Source organism: Dipteris shenzhenensis, chromosome 20 (genome assembly GCF_047967505.1).
Source record: "Dipteris shenzhenensis isolate YYH24624 ecotype China chromosome 20, Dip_SZ_1.0, whole genome shotgun sequence".
NCBI classification, from domain to species: Eukaryota; Viridiplantae; Streptophyta; class Polypodiopsida; order Gleicheniales; family Dipteridaceae; genus Dipteris; species Dipteris shenzhenensis.
In genome coordinates, this window is record NC_141615.1 from 20317871 (window position 1) to 20341235 (window position 23365).

General features: G+C 42.6%; 1 protein-coding gene across 2 annotated transcripts; it reads right to left on the minus strand.

Annotated features, from left to right (window-relative positions):
- Positions 1-714: 714 nt before the first annotated feature.
- Positions 715-22366, minus strand: RUS1 (root UVB sensitive-like protein (Protein of unknown function, DUF647)). Of its 2 annotated transcripts, XM_087391474.1 has the most exons (8): positions 21445-22366; positions 21212-21287; positions 21012-21127; positions 16529-16585; positions 15999-16197; positions 15703-15821; positions 15410-15586; positions 715-1111 (listed from the first exon to the last, which is right to left on the minus strand). In XM_087391474.1, exons 1-8 carry the CDS (start codon positions 22351-22353, stop codon positions 824-826), a joined length of 1941 nt encoding a protein of 646 aa, XP_087247600.1. In that variant the 5' UTR covers positions 22354-22366; the 3' UTR covers positions 715-823. The 2 variants fall into 2 exon arrangements, with proteins under 2 accessions (XP_087247600.1, XP_087247599.1); XM_087391473.1 differs by having other exon boundaries at positions 21012-21287.
- Between the last annotated feature and the right edge of the window lie 999 nt (positions 22367-23365).

The window sequence follows — 23365 nt, forward strand, 5'->3', positions numbered from 1 at the left end:
AGCTCTTCCTTGCCTCTAGATCTACGGACCCGCACTTGCTTTATAACGTAGCCCAAGGCTCGCAGAAACCACCTTGAGGTATAGGATGCCAAGCTGGTTGGAATCGAGTTGGGAGATGTGCCAACAGCTCAGCTCGCCCCTCAAAGGGGACATCCAGTTCTCAAGTCTTATCCTTGTAGACGTCATGATTGGGTGGTAAGCTAGCTTGCACCCATCTTTATTGTTTCTATGATTGTTTCTCTGTGTTTGTTTGCAGGTCTGAGATTCCAACAGTCTGGGAGGTCATGTCAGTATGTATGTATGTATGTATGTATGTATAGATATGTACAAACGCATGTGCGCATGCGTGTACTACATACACACGTATATTTAAATACATGTATGCACGTGTGTCTAATACACACATACATGTTTATGTATCCACACATGCACAGTGTGTGTATGTATAGGAATATGTATATGGGTACATATATCTCGTGTGCATGTCTGCGCGCGCGGGCGTGCACACACACACACACACACACATATATATATATATAGAGAGAGAGAGAGATGGCAAGGGGGGCCCTCACAAAGGTGGTTGAGAACACCAATAGACTGACAATAAGCGGTTCCCTCACATGGTGTTTAAGAATATCAACAGACTGAAAGTCGGGACCTGTACACTGTATCACCATAAACAGATTGAAGGGTGAGACATCATTGCAATACAAAAGAGAAACTACAGATCAATTTCCCTTGCAGAAGCAAATGCCAGACAGGAAGCTTCATATACAAATTGTTTGCAATATGCAACTCAGAAAAAATATAGGGGTAGAGCACATTAAAGAAGGGCGGTATTGACAGGAAGGCTCTCCAATAGCCGAAAAGGTAAAGGTCTTGATACTAGTCCGTCAGAAGTGACCCAACCAGCAGAAACCAAATCTTGTTGTACTTGTGCAAATCTATCTACCATATAATTATAAGAGGTTTGAATGGGATCACCCTCATGAATATCAGAAATTACATTCACTGAAGATTTGCCAGCTCTACCCTGCAGCTGAAATAGATAGCAGACTTGCAGCATCATTCTAAGTAGATCGTGCGATGTAGCTCCCACTTTCAACAGTACCTGCATCAATATCCAATTCATTGTCATTATGGATGCTTTTCTCTGTTTGTCCCCACTTTTAAAATTCTGTGTCAATACGCCTATGGAAAAATATTGAGAAAATTCAACTTTAAAAATCAATTCAAAGGAGAGCAAAACCAGAAATGAGTGAAAACTCACTTCACATAGGTATGGTACATGTTCAATGTAAACTTCTCTCCCTTGAAAGTCTAAGCTTTATTAACACTCACATTCGGTCCTTGTTAATTTCAATCAAGTGCCTATAGAGAGCATTTTTATTACATAACCTTCAAATCCCCGACCTGTCAGTTAAAAGTTTCTATCAATCTAACCACAGAGAGATCTTATACTAGAATACATTACTGCTTTACAAAAATGAAAATGAAAAAATGGATACTTGAAAGTTTTAAAACACACTTGAAAGACTAGATCAGTTCCAAACTCCACCTATGGATGTGACCAAAACAGAAGATAGCTCTGCATGAATGCAGGGAAACACCCAACATATTATGTTAGGATTGGAGCAGCCATTGCAAATTCATGATAGTCCCGCCACAAAGTTATAAATTATCAACTCCGTCAAGCTCACGTACTAGCTGCTGAGACATCTCAACAGATTTCATCACTGCCCAATGATGGGAGTATATCATTCTACGTAGAGCTTGAAAGGCGGAGGGGACACTCTGCCATGAGAAAAAAGAACCACCTGGGAAATTGTATTTTTTAAATACAATATATATTATATATACCTTCAGAAGACTACAATATATCCAATCTTGCAAATTAAATGTATCATACTATGTAGAGGCAATTAAAGAAGGAAATAGACATAACAAAGTCTGGAATCCCTTGGCTAGAGTCAGTGCATAGGAAAGTGACAGATGCCAGAAGTTGTCACAATAAATCAGAAGAGAACCCACACAAGCAACCCCCCCCCCCCCCCCCAAAAAAAAAAGGTGTTGTAATAAGGTGTCGTACAAGATCAAGGTAGAATAAATACAGTCGATACTCAAAAGTAAAAAATACTAAGAAAAGCCCATAAGCACATTAAAGCAGTAGCAACTCAGTGACCACTCCCATGGTCTACATATTAGTAGTGAGCCCGTCATGTTTGGGTTTGCGTGGATTTCATGCCAATTAGAAAGGTCTAGAAGCTTCTGCATGCAGCCATCAAAATTCGGATGCTTGTATGCCATTTAGAAGCTCCCACCCTTTTGAATCTTGTGCCACTTAACACTTCAGTAACCCACAGAAGCATGCATGTCAATTATTTTTGTCAAAACGCCATCCCACTACCATCAGGAAAGGTGGAGAGGGTATGCACAGGCATTTGCTCTTGCACTGTCATGAATGTGCCCTATCTAACTCCCAAACAACCACGTGCCACTTGCATTGCACACCTTTTTCCCTTCATGTGCTACTTTTGGACACACGCAATGTCCACTCTCATGCTTGCCAGTATGATGAATCCCAGATTTAGGACACTAACAAGATCCAGTTCAGCAGCAACCAAACAGAGCGTAGCTAGAAGTGGTAGTCTCACTTTCTGCCTATAGTATTTGAGGATACTGTTCTTGCGTCCCACAATTTTGCCTTAATCACATGCCTCACATCAGATATTATGATATATGCAACCACCTGGCGACAGCAGTGCTAGTTGAGACAAATAGGCTAGGGGCGCTCCACCCCAGTCAGTCTCGAAGAGAGAATCAATAGGTAATGGAATGTATATGGTACTTCTACATATCAGCTGACATGCAGTCACCCCGCTCTTGCTGGTCAGGCTGGTCAGGCTGTTTCCAGCCCACTAAGGGCCTATGCAAGGTATTGTGGCTAGCCTTAAGGTCGGGTGGCATAGAGACACAGATCCTAACCTTGGGATAGAACCTTTAGTACACTAAGGACAGCCGTAGTGTAAAGACACTTAGGATACCCTAGGCTGTAAAAGGATGATATAAGTGAGCATAAGCTCATTTGGCACATCTTGGAATTGGGGCTTCCCAAGAGCACCCAGCTTGGTGAGTAAGAGAGCACATGCCCAAGGGGTACTTAGGGTTAATATTAGGGCTGCCACATGGGCAAGCAGCATACTAGCTGCCATGTGGCCAGCATAATCACAGACAAAAGAGAGGGTATGGGGCTGCCACATGGGCTGCCATGTGGACAACACTGCTTGAAGCTGATTGCCATGCAGTTGGAGCAGCAGTACAGCATCAGACCCTGGAAGAAAATGCCGCGATCACACATGGCACCAGAACAAACCTATTGCAAGATTGTACAGAATCTCAGCGGGGTCTCCAGGGGTTGGTGATGGCCTGGAGAGAGGGGCAATTGGTGCAGAAGGATTGCTGAAGTCTTTGGGCCTGTTCCACTGGCTGCCTGTCATGTGCACAGGCAGGGCCTGCAAAGCCTCAAAGAATGTGCCCCTACCATGTCGCTTTTCACAAACCAGGGGGCTGGGACCAGTCGGTTGTGGAGGCTGCAAAGGTCGTCCATATTAGGCCTGCTGGTCGGCCTATTTTGGGGCCCCTCAAAGGGGGATCCTTCAGGGCTCATTTCTCATCCAATGCAGCAGTAAACACAGAGCAGACTGGAGCAGCAGAGCAGCATATATCTGGGCCACCATCCAGGGGATCCAATGGGGATGAAGAGCTGTAGACATAGCTCAAAAAGGGGGCTGCACCCTTGGCTGTCTTCCAGGGCAGCAAGGAGCAGGGATCAAGGCACGGTGACTAAAGTCTACAGAAGCTCTACGAGGAGCACGCAAGCTTAGGGATCTAGAAGTGCCAAGGAGATAGTAGGACAACATTTTGGTAGCGATACAAGATCACACTTTGGTGGGACTCTGGACTCTTTTGTATTTTGTCCTTCTCACTTCCAGCAAACATGCCCACATGCCAGCTAGTATGCTGCTATGTGGCAGCCCTAATATTATGAGCATCCATTTATACAAAGTCTTTGTACCGAGTTTCTATCAGCACTCCAGAGGTGAAGGGCAGACTCAGCCATGAGGAAGGCTAGCACTAAAGGAGAAGGCCAATCAAAAAGTAGTCTAAAATCTCTTCATTCAAGCTACAACTGCTTGTGAAGTCTCTCTTGAAGCATTGTCTATTTACTAGCTTGAACATATGTATATTGAGTACACAAAGATAAGTTTTTGGATTCCTTAGTTAAAAAATTCTGTGTGAATTAAGGGCGCTCTATCAATCTTCCGCTACGGGTACCCTTTGTTGTGATTTCTAACATGCAGCCCCACCTTATTGGCACCACCCAGGACACATACTAATTTTGTTCAACACAGTATCCTAGACAACATCTTTACCTTTTGGAAGGTAGCAGATTGGGCTCGAGAGGAGTCTCAACCTATCACAGTCCTCTCTTGGATTTCAAGAAGGCTACGACAAGGTGGAGTGGTCTTTTTCGAGGGCACCATGCATTGGGTTTCTAGATAGATGGCTTCAGGAGTCTCTGCCATGTATGCTATGCAAGGAGAGCTAGCTAGATGCTTAATGGTGGTCACAATCAACTTCAATGTCCGCTAGAAAATTTAAAAAGAGTTAAGACTGATAAAAGGGATTTTTTTTTAAAGAGAGGAGAATCGATTAGGGTGATTGTACAAAAAATTAATTGAATGGAACAGAAAAACAAAAAACAAGAAGGGTAGTCCACATCCTTAACCAATACAATTATTTTAAGAATTAAATAAATACAAAGGATTAGTCAACAAGGGGGGTATTCCACACCCTTACAAAAATTCCACAACCTTGGCAAATTTAAATGACAACACAGACTAATCAAATGCACATAAATGTCATCAAGGAATTTTTTCATCTATACAAAAGATAGAGTAAAATTTTTAGAATTTAAGTAAAGCTAAACAATCTCTTTTTTTCTAGAAGTTACAAGACTAGATCCCTACAAATTGTATGAAATAGTTATTAGCAAAAAGAACAATAAATATCTAAAACTACAAATATACATAGAAGTGTTAAGTAACTAAGCCAATAGCATTAATTTACATAAAGCATTTGAAAAAAGGCTCCACTTACAACATTTGAAGAACGTACTTTTTGAGAGAATTACAGGAAATAAGCTAAGGAAAGTTATAAAGGAAAATTTAAAAGGAACACATTAACTTGAGGACTTTAAAAGAACAAACTTTAAGAAAATAAATGCATGCATTTGTAGATCTCTAAGAAAGCAAACAAAACTAACCAACAAAAGAAATAAGTTATATATATCTCCAATGAATGATATATAAAGGACAAGTGCTAGATAAGGGGTGTTTGAACCAAAAAATCAACCAATGAGTGCGACGCTCCAATTTTGTATATGAAATATTTTGGAATATATATCACAGATAGTGTTCAAAAAGGATGGTTTTGATGTTTTGAAGGTTTTGGGAAAGTTTGGCATTGGTCGAAAAATTTTGGTTTTTGTCCATTATGGTGTCGGCTGGATTTTGCGGCTTGATTTTGAGTTGGTTAGAGAAATAATTTGAAGAAACTTTGTATGAGAGAGTTTTAGATCTTGTTGAGTAGAAAAACTTTGTCCTAGTGAAAAATTTGTGGTTCACTCGTTTGCATGCCTATATGGAGGTCAAAAGTTGCTAACAAAGTGGTTTTGAGCTAAAAGTGCATCTAGATTTCCATGTCAAGAGTTGCAGGCATTAGACGGAGGTCGAGATGGAAGAGTTAGCCATGAAAGGTCAAATGCAAAGAGAAAGAAGAGGGTCCGATCTTCGAGATGAGCTATTGAGCTTGTCCATTGGATCTACGAGACAGGCGTGGTGATGCTCCGAACAGGGCCGTTTTCATGCCTTTAAAAATTTTTAAAAAAACCCAAAAAAAAAAAGAGAGAGACGTCAAGATTCCGTACGCGTTTGCTATCAAAAGCGCACGCTAAAAGAAGGTAAAAAGAACACGCACGCTTTTCGAGAAAAGCTATTTTTGGCCGAATTTGAGAACTTTTGGCCGTCTTTTTTTGGAGTCGTGAAAGGCTATAAAAGAAGAGGAGATCGTGAGAAGGAGAACACACAATCCAACGCACACATATCGAGGCTGAGCGAAAGAGAAGAGAAGGCACGCATCTCGAGGTTGCTCGAGCGAAGAAAAGGCACGCATATCGAGGCGCTGCGAAAGTGACAATAGCGCACGCGAATCGAGGCAACGCAAAGAAGAAGATAAGATTAAGATATTTTGAGAGTGAGAGTGTGATTGAGATTTGATCATCTGATTTGAACATCTTCATGCGAGTGAGAGTGAGAGTGAGAGTGAGAGAGAGAGCTCGGGGGTGGACGGGTGGTATCGAGCTCCTTCATGGAGTGATTCTTCTCCAAAATTATTGTAAAGACTTCATACTGAAATCTCTCTTCTTGTTCATTCGTGATTATTATCTTGCTACAATTTTGATTGTGATTGTGAAAGAACGGTGCGTGACAAGTGGTATCAGAGCGCGGTTTCGATGGCAAACAATCAGGCAATTATGAAGAAACTAGAAGAACAAGATTCATTGATTCGAAGGCTAACCATGGAATTAAATAGATTGTCCAAAGGAAAAGGCGTAGCGCATGATGGAGCTAGTGGTGGTGCTGCTGGCAGAAATTTAGAAGATGAAGAGATCTATGTCAAGCTTGGTGCCGGGGTACCGAGCCGAAGGAGACAAAGAGGTTAGGAAGATGTTCCCGGATCTGCTCTTTTGCAAGTTTTTAAGAAAGCGAAACTCTCTAAATTTGATGGTAAGAAGAAGACCGGGGAAGATTTGGAAGCGTGGCTCGAAGAACTTGAAGATTTCTTTGCTCTATGAGAGTTTAATGAAGCGGGAAAGGCTAAGATCGTGGCACTACAGTTACGTGGAGTTGCAAAACTATGGTGGAAGTCGCATGTGCAAATCCGACAACGTCAAGATCAACCCATCACATGGGCTGAATTCAGAACTGGTATTGTTCTCCACATTATTATATGGAAAAGAAGATGGAGTTCAAAAATTTTAAGCAAGTACAAGAGGGAAAACATAATCTCTCTGTGGATGAGTATAAGGAGAAGTTCCTGCAATTACATAAGTACGCACCTGAGGTCACAGGTGAAGCTCTTACTCACAAATTTGTGGAAGGGCTTAAGGAAGATCTTTTATATATGATGAAAGGAACAAGATCAAGTGATTTCTTGGATGTTGTGGCTAAGGCCGAAAACTTTGAAAAGATGGAAGAATATAACCTAAGAAAGATAGCAAAATCAAAGTTCATTCCAACAGGCCATCGTTTTCAAGGGTCACAAGGTTCAGGTATGCCTCAACGAAAACCTGATTATTCGAATATGCCTAGATTTCAAGAGAGGAGTAGCCAACCTGGGTACAACCAAGTGGGAAGGCCAAACTTTAATAACCGAAATCAGAATCAGAATCAGAATCAAAATCAAAATCAACGAAATAAAGGAGTTTCAAATCAGAAAACCCAAGATAACGCACCTTGGAAAAGTGATCCAGAGTTTATTGAACGGGCAAGAAGATTGGGATTATGTTTCCGAGGTGGTGAGCAAGGTCACCGAACATTTGAGTGCCCGAATAAAGCAAATTTTAATTTTATGAAAGGACCAATGATGGGAGCAAAGACGAATCAGACGAATCCAACCATCGACGAAGCGGGGGACAAAGGTAAGTGCTTGGAACCTATGAAATGTATGGCATCTTCCACAACTCATATGCATGCGTCTGTGATTAAAGTGATGGGGAAAATTAGGAATCAGAACATAAGTTTTCTTATTGACTCCGGTAGCACTCATTGTTTTATATCCCCGAAATTCCTCAAGACTCTAAACGTAGAAATTAGGGATCAAGTCAAAAGACCAGTCCAACTTGCTAATGGAAAATTACATTATATTCAAGGGCTTCTAGAAAATCTTTTCTTCAGTTTAGCACAGAGGAAGAGTAAGGGAGATTTTTATGTTATTGAGATGGGGAAGTGTGACGCTATTATTGGAATGGATTGGTTAAATGTAAACAAAGCAGTTATTGATTGCGGAGAAAGGACCGTTAGTTTTCTTAATGAAGATGGCAAAGATAAAATTATTCAAGGAGAAGAAAGAGATAGTAAAGCTTCTCTCATATCAGCCATGAAATTGTTGCGAGGAGTAAGACAAGGCTGTGACACATTCCTCGTCTTTGCTGATAAGTTAAAGGAGAGAAGTGAAGATGAGACAGTACCACACTATGTTACAAAACTCCTTGAAGAATTTTCCAATGTTTCCTGATGATTTACCTGGGATGCCACCGCCTAGACATCTTGATCATGCTATAGAGTTAGAACCAGGCACAAGTCCTTATTGTCGGGCTCCCTATAGATTTAATGTGGATGAACTAAAGGAGTTAAAGCTTCAATTGGATGACTTGTTAAAGAAAGGGTTTAAAAAGCCCAGCGTTTCTCCTTGGGGTGCTCCAGTCTTATTTCAAAAGAAAAAGGATAAAACTTATAGGCTTTGCATTGACTATAGAGGATTGAATCGGCATACTATAAAGAATAAGTACCCTCTACCTCACATTGATGAATTGTTGACTCAATTGAATGGTGCCACAGTGTTCTCTAAAATTGATTTGCGATCTGGTTACCATCAGATTCATATTAAGGAGGAGGACATTCCTAAAACTGCTTTTAGAACTCGCTATGGCCATTATGAATTTACTGTGCTCGCTTTTGGCTTGACCAATGCACCCGCTACTTTAATGTGTCTAATGAATGATGTATTCCGTGAGTATTTTGATGACTTCATTCTGGTTTTCATGGACGACATTTTTGTATATTCCAAGAATGGGGAACAACATGAACAACGTCTAAGGAAAACACTTGAAAAGTTACGGAAGCATAAACTTTATGGGAAAAAGAGCAAATGTTTCTTCGCTAAAGACAAGCTTGTGTATTTGGATCGTGTGATTTCAAAAGATGGTATTCATATTGATCCTGACAAAGCAAGGCTTATTTCGGAGTGGCCTAGACTGAAAAATGTAAGGGAGGTAAGAGGCTTTATTGGCTTAGCACAATATGAGAGAAAACATATCAAAGATTTCTCAAAAATAGCCTCTCCACTTACTGATTTAACAAAACTTGACAAGCAGTTTATATGGACGAAGAAGTGTCAACAAGCTTTTGATACTATAAAAAACAAAGTGGCTGAAAATTGTATTCTCAAGATACCCGAGATGGGTAAACCTTTTGTAGTGACATGTGATGCTAGTGGTACCCAACTTGGTGGATGTGTACTTTCTCAAGATGGTCGTGTAGTGGAATATGAGTCTCGAAAATTAAGGAAGCGTGAAGAGAACTATCCCACGCATGATCTCGAATTGGCTGCCGTTGTTCATGCATTGAAACATTGGAGACACTTTCTACTTGGTGTAAAGTTCAAGTTTGAAGTACCTCTTCACTCAACCATTATTGAATAATAGGCAAAGAGGATGGATGAATCTTCTTTCCGAGTATGACTCTGAGATTAAGTACATTGAGGGAAAGGAGAATAGGGTGGCTAATGCTTTAAGTAGAAGACCTTTCGTGAATGCCATCACCCTTATTCGTTCCGATCTTGCAGAAAACATTAGAAATGAACTTGAACATGATGTTTTTTATGCACCTATTCTTCAAAAGATTGCTTAAACACCTTGTGAAAAGATTGAAGGAAAGTTTCATTTGGTGAATGGTAATTTATATTGCCATGATAGACTTTGTGTACCATGTGATTCACCTTTGAGATGGAAAATCTTATATGATTGTCACGATGCTCCATTTTCGGGACATGTTGGATATAACAAAACATACAGCAAGGTTCGAAAATCATTTTATTGGCCTGCACTAAAGCGTGATGTTCGTCGTTATGTCCAAGAATGCTTACAATGTCAACAAGTAAAGGTGGAACAACATAAGATGCCTGGTAAGATGCAACCTTTGGATATACCTTTCAAGAAGTGGGAATCAATATCCATGGATTTTACTACTAAACTACCTACAGCTCGAGGGGGATATGATACCATTTTTATCGTCGTTGATCGTCTTACCAAAATGGCACATTTCTTTCCTATGAAAAATACTGATGGTGCTCTTGAGGTAGCTAAGTTGTTTGTGAAAGAAATTTTCCGATTGCATGGGATGCCTAAAAGTATTGTGTCAGATAGGGATTCCAAATTTACTTCTAACTTTTGGAAGGCCACATTCAAAGCAATTGGGACGGAGCTTAAGATGAGTACAGCTTTTCACCCACAAACAGATGGAGAAACTGAAAGGGTTAATCACGTACTTGAGAATATGCTTCGAATGTATGTTAATGAGAAGCAAACAAATTGGACTGAATTCCTATCCTTAGCCGAGTTTGCTTATAATAGTTCATGGCATAGCTCCATTCAAATGACTCCATTTGAAGCCATGTATGGTCAGAATTGCCACACTCCTGTGAATTTTGCGGATCCTCAAAATAGAGTCGAAGTGTCTAAACAAATGCTTGAGAGGATGGATGAGGAAGTGAAACTGATTCGGAAGAGCATTCAAAGAGCACAAGACAGGCAAAAGCATTACTATGATAAGAAGCAGTCTTTCCGTGAATTTCAGATTGGGGAGATGGTATTTCTGAAAGTAATACCTAAACGCAGTGATCTAATCCTTGGGAAGGATAGAAGACTCTCACCTCGTTTCGCAGGACCTTTTAAAATCTTAAAGAGGGTGGGAACGCTTGCATATCAACTTGAACTGCCTAAGAACATAAAAGTGCATCCTGTTTTCCATGTTTGTCTATTGAAATCTTATGTTGCCAACCCAACTCATATTTTGCAGGACAAGTCTAGGATCATGGAGAATGGGACTTTGAAAGTCGAACCTGAATATATATTGGATAGGAATACGAAGCGACTTAGGAATAGAACAATAGAAGAAGTTTTGGTTAAGTGGGATGCTTATCCTGTAGAAGATGCTTCATGGGTAGACTTAGATGCCTTACTTACTGAGTTTCCTTCATTTAAACTCTGAGGACAGAGTTCCTGAAGAGGGAACGCATGTGACGCTCCAATTTTGTATATGAAATATTTTGAAATATATATCACAGATAGTGTTCAAAAAGGATGGTTTTGATGTTTTGAAGGTTTTGAGAAAGTTTGGTGTTGGTCGAAAAATTTTGGTTTTTGTCCATTATGGTGTCGGCTGGATTTTGCGGCTTGATTTTGAGTTGGTTAGAGAAATAATTAGAAGAAACTCTGTATGAGAGAGTTTTAGATCTTGTTGAGTAGAAAAACTTTGTCCTAGTGAAAAATTTGTGGTTCACTCGTTTGCATGCCTGTATGGAGATCAGAAGTTGCTAACAAAGTGGTTTTCAGCTAAAAGTGCATCTAGATTTCCGTGTCAAGAGTTGCAAGCATTAGACGAAGGTCGAGATGAAAGAGTTAGCCATGAAAGGTCAAATGCAAAGGGAAAGAAGAGGGTCCGATCTTCGAGATGAGCTATTGAGCTTGTCCATTGGATCTACGAGACAGGCGTGGTGATGCTCCGAACAGGGCTGTTTTCATGCCTTTTAAAAAAAAAAAAAATTTTTTAAAGAGAGAGACGTCGAGATTCCGTACGCGTTTGCTATCAAAAGCCCATGCTAAAAGAAGGTAAAAAGCACACGCACGGTTTTCGAGAAAAGCTGTTTTTGGCCGAATTTGGAAACTTTTGGCCGTCTTTTTTTGGAGTCGTGAAAGGCTATAAAAAAAGAGGAGATCGTGAGAAGGAGAACACACAATCCCAACGCACGCATATCGAGGCTGAGCGAAAGAGAAGAGAAGGAACGCATCTCGAGGTTGCTCGGGCGAAGAGAAGGCACGCATATCGAGGCGCTACGAAAGTGACAATTAGCGCACGCGAATCGAGGCAGCGCAAAGAAGAAGATAAGATCGAGATATTTTGAGAGTGAGAGTGTGATTGAGATTTGATCATTTGATCATCTGATTTGAACATCTTCATGCGAGTGAGAGTGAGAGTGAGAGTGAGATAGCTCGGGGGTGGACGGGTGGTATCGAGCTTCTTCATGGAGTGATTCTTCTCCAAAATTATTGTAAAGACTCATCAGTTTGATTCATACTGAAATCTCTCTTCTTGTTCATTCGTGATTATTATCTTGCTACAATTTTGATCGTGATTGTGAAAGAACGGTGCGTGACAATGAGTCCCCACTTTCTTGCTCAGTATGGCACGCTTGCCCTCTAGCTACTTTCCTCTTTCTCTTTGTGGCAGAGGCACTTCGCTATTTCCTACAATCCCAAGCAGCGGGCCTTATTGGATTGCAGCTCCCAATCCAATCCATCAGGAGGAGTTATTGGACTCAGGTTTGCAGATGACACGGCACTCTTTGTGCACAACAGAGAGCCTAGAGGGGGTCTGAAGAGCCATTGAGTTATTGTGTGCCCTCTGGGGCTAGGATCAACTGGACAAAATCAGTCGGGTTCCTCACAACGACTGAGGAGGTTCAAGAGATCATGGATTCACACTGGGCTTCCATTGGATCCCAGGAGGGCAAACAGCAAGATACTTAGGTAGTCAAGTGGCTATTGACATCGCAGCAAAACAGTAGATTGCCCCCGTGCTAGAGAGTGTGCAGCATAAGCTTGTGTATTGGAGCTCAGCCAAACTCTCACTAGCAAGAAGGGCCCCCGTGGCCAACCCAGGTCCTTGTAGCCACGGCCTGGTACATAGCCTCGTACTAGTGTTTTCATAGGGGATGCATGGGACAGCTAAGGCACTTAGTGCACAATTTCTTGTACACACGATTGGATGGCATGGAGGAACACTACAGCCAGGGTTGCTTGGCAAATAATGATACTGCCCCAAGTGGAGGAGGATTTGGTTGGACACAATAGGCTAGTGGCCCAACCACTTCATTTGGGGCATGGAGCCGCCTTCCCACCGAGGTAGAGCCATTTGTAGAACCACTCTCTCATCTCAGGGGTGCAAGTATTCAAATGTTGTAGATCGACTCTACGATCCCAGAGACTAGGTAGGAGATTTTATACCTAGATGAATCTAGGAACATTCCCAAACTCATCCTCTAAAAACACAACATAGTGCAGTTTCTATCTCACGATAGTCACTCATAAGAACCATAAACTCCATCACGCATAGCAGGGACTAGCTACTATGACATCCCCACTAACGTCATCAGCGCCCAACAGTGGGTGTAGACCATAGTATAAAAATATGCTCTCACACATACAAATCCACACACCCACACATACTTGAGCATCCATTATACAAAGTCTTCGTACTGAGTTTTTGTCGGCACTCCGGAGGTGAAGGGCAAACTCAGCCATAATGAAGGCTAGCACTAAAGGAGAAGGCTAATCAAAAAGTAGTCCAAATCTCTTCATTCAAGCTACAACTGCTTATGAAGTCTAAACGATTTCATTTTAGTCTCCCAAACGAGCATCTAAATCTAGCTGATAGGGCAACGCACCATTTAAGATAGAAAGAATTATCGCAATACCAACAGGCCGCAACTTGGACGAAAACTTCACAAGGTAAAATTTGCATTTCCGCTAATACCGCAAAAGCATATACCTAGATGAATCCAGGAACATTCCCAAACTCATCCTCTAAAAACACAACACAGTGCAGTTCCAATCTCACTCACTCATAAGATTGAAAACCATAAACTCCATCACGCATAGCAAGAACTAGCTACTATGACATCCCCACTAACGTCATCAGCGCCCGACGGTGGGTGTAGACCATAGTATAAAAATATGCTCTCACACATACAAATCCACACACCCACACATACTTGAGCATCCATTTATACAAAGTCATTCAAGCTACAACTGCTTGTAAAGTCTCAACGATTTCATTTCTCTCCCAAATGAGCATCTAGGTAGGAGAGTTTGCACAAAGCCTCTCCCCAACCCCATCCCCCAAAAGACATGGTTTGGACAGTTATCTAGGATCGAGGTGCCCCTTCGGATCCATTTTTTGCATCAATCCCTACGATCCTTCCATTCTTCCAGAACGCCACAGAGTGGAGCTCGGAAGCCTTCTTCAGCTCGAGACAGGTGGCGACCCAAAGATGGATAGGACCCTAGATATGCTTGGGTGGTAGAGGATCAGGGTAGAGGGCCGGTTGGGCAAGGACTGGACCATTGACCTAGTTTCAATCAGGAGAGGTCGCGGTGGCTTCTTTGGGTGTGGGAGGGCCGACCTCTTGGAGGCGTGGAGTGGGACCAGGAGTGAGGCTTTGGCCTGCATGAGTAGGGCAGCCACAGAGGGTGAAGGAGGTGCCCTTCTTCTTGTATAAAACACGCATTGGTTGTACGTCTCAGTTAGAGACTGCAACCTAACTACCTCGAGAGAGCGGCACAGGGTCGAGTAGCAAATCACCTCATGGTGATCTCCAAATTTTATTCACGCTTATGGGCCCACCACAAGCCACGGAAGATTTCGTACTTCTTTTGGATGGTGGCCCATGGAGATTTGCCCATTGGTCCATGGCTGGAGCAAATGCACATAGATGGTACATGGCTCTACAACGTAGATAGAGATACAGAGACCATCGAGTCTTTGGAGCTGCCCTATAACACACACGATTTGGATGGATGGCTCTCAGGATTGTTGGGAGGACAATGAGCACGTAATAGAACTTCAATTAGGGGATGGCTGCCTAGCTGACAGAGGGGATTCATGCCTTCTCCATCGATCCAACCTCTCCAGCTTGCAGTATCCACGGTCAGTGGGTCTTCTAGATAGAGGCACAGGACGCGATGCCTCCTTCCAAACAGCACCCTATACTTTCACCAAATGGGAGACAGTGTCCAGCACCAATGCTTGAACATCTCGTTCCCCGCTGCCATTTTGTCATGTTGAGGCCAAAAAGTTCTCCCGACAGCTACCCTAGCAGGACATCATCACACCTTCCGTGCCATCTGGGAGCATGGGACATCAGGATCTCGGACGACCACTGAGAGGCAGGCGCATTCCTGCAAGGCTTGACCTACAGGTGTATTCTATATATTTACTGAGCGAGGCATTTGCTGGATGTACAGTCCTCCACCCTGGATACTAGCCCAAGCATTAATAGAAAGCTCGGGGGGGAGGGGGGGGCGGGGCGCTGGTTGTGTGTGGTGAACTTGGATAAAAACTTCACTACATGTGCAGCATTAACCTCCCCACAAGGCTGAAAACCATGACATTTTTAGGTCAATCAATATCTCATAGATATTGCACATCTTACATAACCTAAATGATGAAACTCAATGCAAAACCAACACTAGATTGGGCAAAACAAAATGGCAATGAATTGTAACGACCTGATATTGGCTTTGCCTCTCCACCAAAACGTACTGCTCTTTCTGGTAAACCTTGAAAAGAAGATCAGCTTCACATTGAGACCTTATCACGTTTCCAAATGGAACGCCTACATTGAGCCTGTTTGCCAGGATTGCTGCGTCCTCTTTGGTTTCCAAGGAAAGTACAGCATCCTTATCCTGCACCGTGCAATAATAATTGAAAGCAATGGCAATGAGAAATTTATTCAACATAAGCTTCAAACTTACATTAAATGTAACTCATCTGAACTTGGCTTTGTTAAAAATTTTATCACCTCGACTCCTTTGACCCTGAACATTGAAAAAGGAATTTCGGTGAAGATGGGCTCTTCGGCATTGACTTCTTTGACAGATGCAACAGTCCCTCTCCTTATATACTCGCCAAACACTAGACCTGCCATTGTTTTGCTTTCAAAAATGATTATGTATTCCTTTGCTTTGTGATTCTCGCAAGAAAAGTTGCAAATTTAACATAGCCAATACAAACTCATGCCATTTTCAGCCTTCTAGCTTAGCCTTAGCAACGAAATCAGAAGGCAGAACTGAGAAGCAACTGGTTTAGAAATAATACTAGCTCGGTATGGGTTCAAAGTGCGCAGCTGAACAGCTTGATATGACCTCAGATTACAAAGCATGTGGGCACCACTTACTGCAATAAAAGTGCCTACTAGCAAAGGTCCAGAAGAGCCGACATAGCCTGATATAGCAATGCCAAGCATGATACCAAGTGATTTGCTGACCATACCTTGTGCTTCACCTTTGGCAATCACCTAGAAGAAAAGGTAAGAGTTCCTTAAAAGGTCTAGGGCATGCAGGCTTTGCCACAGTTTACTGAAGTCAATTAGCCTGCAGTCAGAGACAAGCATGTAACAATAGTACTAACCATGCTAAGTTTATTGACAACAATTTTAATGTGTTTCCCAGTCAGGGCATGCAGACGTGTACAGAACAATCAGGCCTTATTTTTTACAAAGAAGCTGTTCGAATAAAATCAAGAACCCGCCATTGACAACAGTTCATATTAACAGAAAAATGAATTTGTGCACATCCAAGCAGACTAAAGAATTGATCTGCATACATCTTGTGCAGAGATGGACTTACTTCTGCAAAATTACGCTGTGCTGCAAACCCTGCATAGAAGCAGCTTCTTGTGGCAGCCTGCAAACAATCCAAGGGCGAATTTCACAACTGCTGGCTGTAAAATTCATATAGAATGCAAAGTCTTGCTGGGTAGGAATCAAGCATAATTAGTTTGTCACCGTTTGCACAGTTTATGCTGATGATTGAATGCCTTCATATGCCCCATGGGGATGAGTGTTCTTGTGCGTGCACAAGCTTGTGCCGGTTGTGAGTCTCAAATGGTGAAAACTCTGTCTAATATATATCTAGAATCTAGATGAATCCAGAGACATGCCCAAATTCATCGTACTTGGACCTCATGATAGTTACCCAGAAGATTAAAAACCATAAACTTCATCACGGATAGCAAGGACTAGCTACAATGGCGTCCCCAAGCCATGTCATCAGCACCCAACAATACATATGCTCTCCCATATATACACATCCACAAACCCGCGTACACCCTGTAAACTCTCCACGAGGTCTCTACCAAGAGTGGTCGGCATGTTTATAGACACATCCCATCCGTTTTCTACGGAGGTAGCAGTTGGTATATATTTGGGAGACTCCCCTCTAAAAGTGTGTGGTAGTCCCCTACATGGGTCTGTGAGTACAAAGATCTTCGTACAAATGGATATTCATTTGTGCATGGGTGTGTGCATATGAGTGTATATGCAACAAATGTTTATACTATTGTCTACACACAGCATTGGGCACTGATCAGGTAAAAACCTCATTATTCTTTAGAGGATGGATTCAGCCAAATATATGTTTCCGCCATATTAAGGGACATGCAAATTTCACTTTCATAGTTTTTGTCCAAGTTGTGGCCTGTTGGTATGTTGCCCTATCAGGTATCTTTTCTACCCTTTTTTAATTAAAAATGGCTGTTGGCGAGAGACCAAAATGAAATACTCATCTTCACATACAAATGTAGCTTAAATGTAGACAATGTTGGACTATGTTTCTAATTAGCCTTGTCCTTTTGTGCTAGCCTTTGTCATGGCTGAGTCTACCCTTTGCCAAAATTAAATACAAATGTAGCTTAGATGTAGATAATGTGGACTATGTTTGATTAGCCTTGTCCTTTCATGCTAGCCTTTGTCATTGCTGAGTCTATCCTTCACATCTAGAGTGTCGACAGAAACTCAGCATGAAAACCTTTGTACAAATTGATGCTCATGTGATTGCCAAACTTGTGCATCAAATTTAAAAGCACGATCATTAACAAAATTTGTAGGCAACCCAGGAAGCTTGAACAACTACTCCACAAACACTGCTCCACGAAGTTTGAAAACTACTCCACAAACACTTATGCAAGAACAGAACTTTTATTGTGGATCGTGTTGGGATAAACCATGCCATCTCGGTTAGTCCACAACTACCCAAATAGCATCATGACCATTCTTGTCTGCAACCATCCTGTTACAAACATTCATTGAAATACTTTCCCAATATCAAGAGACATTAGATCTCCGCCCAAAAACGATACCTCCATTCTCTTCCTGGATCCCATGAATCCACTCCTGATAGACAGTGGAATGGACAGAATCAAGCTTCACCTAGAGGAACTGGAAGGAAAAGCCAGACAAAGGGATGTGCAGATGCAAGAGGATCTTAAAATTGCTAGAAGAGAGCTCAAGCCTCAAAATCCAGGAGCAAATAAGACTCAAGGAATCCAGAGTTTACCTCAGGGATTGGTGGGCACGGAAAATTGTCAGGCCCACTAAAGAAACATTTAGGCTCATTAGGAGGAAAAGAGCAAATGAGGAGGTGCCTTTCCTCAAAAAGGGGGACTTGATTCTAGCTACCTCCCTTGGAGAAAATTTGGATGTAACCTTTCAACACTATCGAGCTTTGCTTTCCACCTCTGTGGAAACCTCTGATGAAGTGTTGAGAGCAAGAGCCAAATGTCACCAGGTCAGACAAAAGGCTGTGCAAAACTTTGAGAGTCTGCATCTAGAAAAACCTCTTACTCAGAAAGATTTAAAGGATGCTATTGATGCCATGGCAGATGGCCAAACCCCTGGGGAGGATGGAATGCTAGTGGAGTTTTACAAGTGCTTCTAGGAGACAATTGGCCCTCAGCTTGTCAAAGGTTTGCCAGGAGAGTGTCCAGCAGCAGAGGTTACCTGAACATATTAATGAAGGCATTATCAAGCTTAAAAGAATTGGAGACCCCTCACAATGTTAAATTGCAGCTACAAGACTTTTGCAAAGGCTCTATCCCTCACGATTCAGAAGAGCATGAACTGTTGGATCCTTCAAGAGCAAAAAGGCTTTATCAAGGGAAGACGTTTGCTTGAAGCAATCATCAATTTATGGGACGGATGGGAATATGCCAGAGATGCAGGACAAGACATGCTTTCTTAAGGTTGACTTTGATAAGGCGTATGACAGGTTGGAGTGGGGTTTTGCACTTAAATCATTGAAAGACATGGGGCTAGGAAAGAATTATGTTTCGTATGTCGAATTGCTGCTCACGAATGCTTCAGCCAAGATTTGTGTGAATGGTGGAATGACCCAGCGTTTTGCACTGAAAAGGAAAATCAGACAGGGTTGCCCTTTAGCACCTCTCCTCTTTGCCATAGCTATCGATGCCCTTGGGTGGTTGCTTCAGGATGAGGTGAGTCAGGGTAATTGAAAGGACTACCTTCTGTCAAGCAGCTAGTGGTAGCAACTTGCTGATGACACAAACCTGACGCAAGGAACCGTCCCCAAGATGTGAAGGGGGTTCTTTCCTGCTTAGACATCTTTCGTAAGGCCTTTGGGTCGGTGATTGACCATTCAAAAACAGGGTACAGCACTTTCAAACAGGAGGAGCAGGAAATCCTAAGTTAGTTGGGATGCCATAAAATCTCTAGGTACAGCTTTCAGACTGCTTGGAATTCCAATGGGTTTTGAGGTTACAATGAAAGACAGGTGGGACCGGTTTCTAAACAAATTCAAGGAAAAAATAGAAAGGTGGAAAGGATGCCAAGCGAATTTAGCAGGAAGAAAGATGGTTTAACAGGCTCCACATATGGCAACAGCGGCATATGCCCTCTTCACTTACCTGACATTGTTTGCTTCTACAATTTGCTATGGCATGGCAATGATGACCACAGAGGTATAAGGGACCTCCCTTCTACATATAATAGTTGATGGCAAATGTTGTTCCCCTTGCCCACAACTCTAGGGAGACCATGACGATGATGTGGGGAGAACTAGAAGAGCCGTTTGCTGATACCTCAGCTCAGGAATCACAAAAGAGGCTACCTACAAAGCAGCTCCTTGTCTTGAAGCGGAGTGGACTGATCATTGTGGTCAACTAGGGCTACGCAAATGTGTTATCAGACCAAGCTGGGGAGGACTAAGTTTCATTAACCCAAAGATGCAAAGCAAGCCCTTGTTATGCAAGTTCCATGTCCATGGTTTGACATAGATGGAAAGCTTTGGAAGAAATTGCTACAGCACACAGCCTTCCCCGAAATGTCCCAGAGTTCCGCAACCCACATCCATATGGACCTTTCCCCGATGCTCGTCACAACCTCCGCCTTAGTACTCGGTGACAGATGTAACAATCTTCGGATACACTGCTCACATCGACAGGCATTCGCAGTTTGCCTCCTTGGGCGGCCCCGCCCAAGAAAGACATTGGCCTCAGGAGCACGTCCCCCGCCAGATCATATCCACGTTCTCGGCCTGAGGATCATGCACCCATTTTCTAAGGTGGTGACTTGTGGCATGGTAGCCAGGCCACTAGAGATAGACTTCTCATTTTGCCATGAGGGCTCCACAGCTTATATAATACAAGATGCCTCTATGATTGGGTCAAAGAGCACACTATCCCTGATGCCTCACCACAGAGCCTCCCTTCCCGTGAGATGTAGACTGGAGCCGATATCACTGCCTCACACATCTAGTTTAAGCCTCAAGGAGTGTAGACAGCTGCTGCCACCTTGACGGTGCACTCCTATCTAATGCTTCAGAGCTCAATGTATTTTTGTTGTATCAGGGATGGAGCTTTCCATTGGTTGTATTGTCCCCAAAACCAAAACTGGATTCAAATCTGAATCACCCCCTATGTCTCCCACAAAGAGGAGGTCGTGCTCACCATTGATCTGTGCTATGGACCCACAGTTTCTCGCAACCATCATTGAATATCAATAGTAGTAACCTTGCATATGCATTTTGCTTCCCTAGTTAAACAGACGCCCATGATGCATCTATAGAAAATAAATTCTCAAATACAAACGACAGCAACCATCACTGAATATCAATAGTAGTAACCTTGCATATGCATTTTGCTTCCCAACTCAGACGCGCATCAAATGATGCATCTATAGAAAATAAATTCTCAAATACAAACGACAGTAGCAAAAATTATGTGACAATTTCCCTTCAGAGGTATAGCAACCTCAATTAACTTCTGTACAGCCAGATGCGCTTAACACGTACTTTGAAAAGGAAAGAAAATAGTAACCTGTATTAAACCCGCAGCTGATCTGCCAGCTCCTGCTGCCGCTCCCAAATATACAAAAAGATGTGGGAAGGTTGGTGTCAGCAGTTCCAACCCATAAGAGCCATTTTCCATCAGATCTGCCAGTAGCCGCCACCCCTTTGGATGAACATCAAAATGGCGACCATATTTTGCCAGCAAAATCTTGCTCAAATAACCAATACCATCCTTAAGCACCCAGTTCACTGCTGCTGCAGTTGGGATGGCTCCTTTCCCTAAACCCACCGCATAGAGTAGAGCCTGAAATGTTTTCATTAGAAAGTTAGAGCTGGCAAAGGGATTCTTGTGGAGTATTTGATGTCATGAACATTCCAAACCGGTAGCAGCATGCCAACAAGGTTTAGAGTTTTTATACGGAGCTTTAATTATTCTTATGATCAAACTTATTCGGAGTAACCTGAGTAGTAAGTACACCATTCATTTGGCTTGCAATGCCTTGTCCCATTCTCCACAACGTGTACTCCAAATAATCTCCGGTGACGCTTTCTGGATATCCTTCTGGAAGCATTAGGCCTTTAGTAATGTTCCAACACCATCTCACTGACCGCCCTGCTCTACCCAATAACGACTCCAAGCCCCAAACATAAGCGAGTTTTGCTGCACCTTTTCCGCTGTACTCATAGGTAATAAGCATTTCCCCTTCGTTTTTTCTCACAGGATTCGCAATGAACTCATCCTTCTCAAAATCGATTAAAAGCCTTCTCCAGTGACCGCCCCTCAATTCCAACACAGAGTCGGGTAGAGCCTCTTGTGAGTCGGATAACTTGGCTTCTCGTGCGTTCTCTTCAGAGGGGACAGTATTCAGAGGTAGCTTGGGAGGAGATATGTTTGCATCAGCATAGGCATTTACGTGTTTGTACAAGAAGTAATGAATAAATACGGCTGGTATCCCAAATTTCAGCGCACCAGCACTCGAAGTCTTTTTGAAGAATCCAACTAGCAGGATTAAGAAATGAAGTTTTCCCTGTCCCGATGGCTGGGGAAACCCCTCTCCTCCGTTATGATCATTACCTCCTCCACCTCCTCCGAAGCCTCCCCCCCTTGAATTCCGTCCTCCGTCTCCTTGATCGAAGACCTCGATTCCTCGTTGGATGCATCGGCCAATAGCCTCACCCCCGCCTAATCTGAAAGGAAAAGCGCCCTTTCTTCCAATGCAGCTCACGAATGACGCTCGACTTCCTTCAAGGGACGGACCCAACCTTTCTCGGATGGGTGGAAAGCTTCTCCCCTGCGGCTGCTGGAAGGCATAAACGCCATGGAATTGCTTGCGGGAGGGCAGCAATGGAAGATGAGGGATGGAGAGCATGGTGCAGAAAGCATGGCAGCTCAAAGTTCTTCGAAGACCTATGAATCAAACGCTAACTTCACCTGATTAGAAATAGAGCCTATGGTTGCTCCCTGGGTCCAGTCCTGAGGTTAGACGTTCTTAGCCTCAAGCCTAGTTCACACCACCTCGCACCTTGCTGACACAGCGGCATGTGATTTGGTTTGCAAGTCATCCAGGGGGAGGAGGCTTCATTCGCCCGCCCCCCCCCTTGCCTCCCCTCCCCTGCATAAGCCTGCTCTAGAACCAATTGCAAGCGTAATACAGTCTCAACCGTCGATAACTAGATTTGCAACAGGCAGCCTTCCCATCGTGGAGTGCATAACTACTTACTTAAAAGTGAACCTTAATTCTAGCATTTTATCAAATTTTTAAAGGAAAAAAGCGAATGAGTAAAACTTTGTGATACACGACACAGGATCCGTTAGGACCTGATATGTCAAGGATGGTGATTTATTATTGATTTCATGATGTCCATATTTTCGAAGCTTAAGTCTAACAAATACATGAATAAGGAGATACAATAATTGATCCTCCTTGCAGTCTATACAATATTGTCTTATGAACTACAATCATATGAATAAAGGTGTCGAAATCTTTTGATCTGACATCCAACGTGGATTTCCTTGCTCCCTCGCATTGATAACATGCATCAAAAGAGAGGAATGTTCTAAGAATTCAGGTTTAAAACAAGAAATTTTGAATGGATGAGTAACTGAAAATATTTGTATGATAATATATAATATATAATTATTATAATCACACAGTGTGGGCAGGGAGGCAGCGCGCTTCCTTCCCCAAAGAGTTATAATCCGAGGGAACGGGCCCTTCCCTGGGTGTCGAGAATATAAACGACGAGAATATTAACGCCAAGAATATAAGCGCTAAGAGAGTCTTGCAAAGGGATAAGATCCTGGCATATTACTTGGATGTCAATAGTCAAAATCATAGTCGAACACCACAAGCGATGTGCTAGGAAAATTTCAAATTTTCG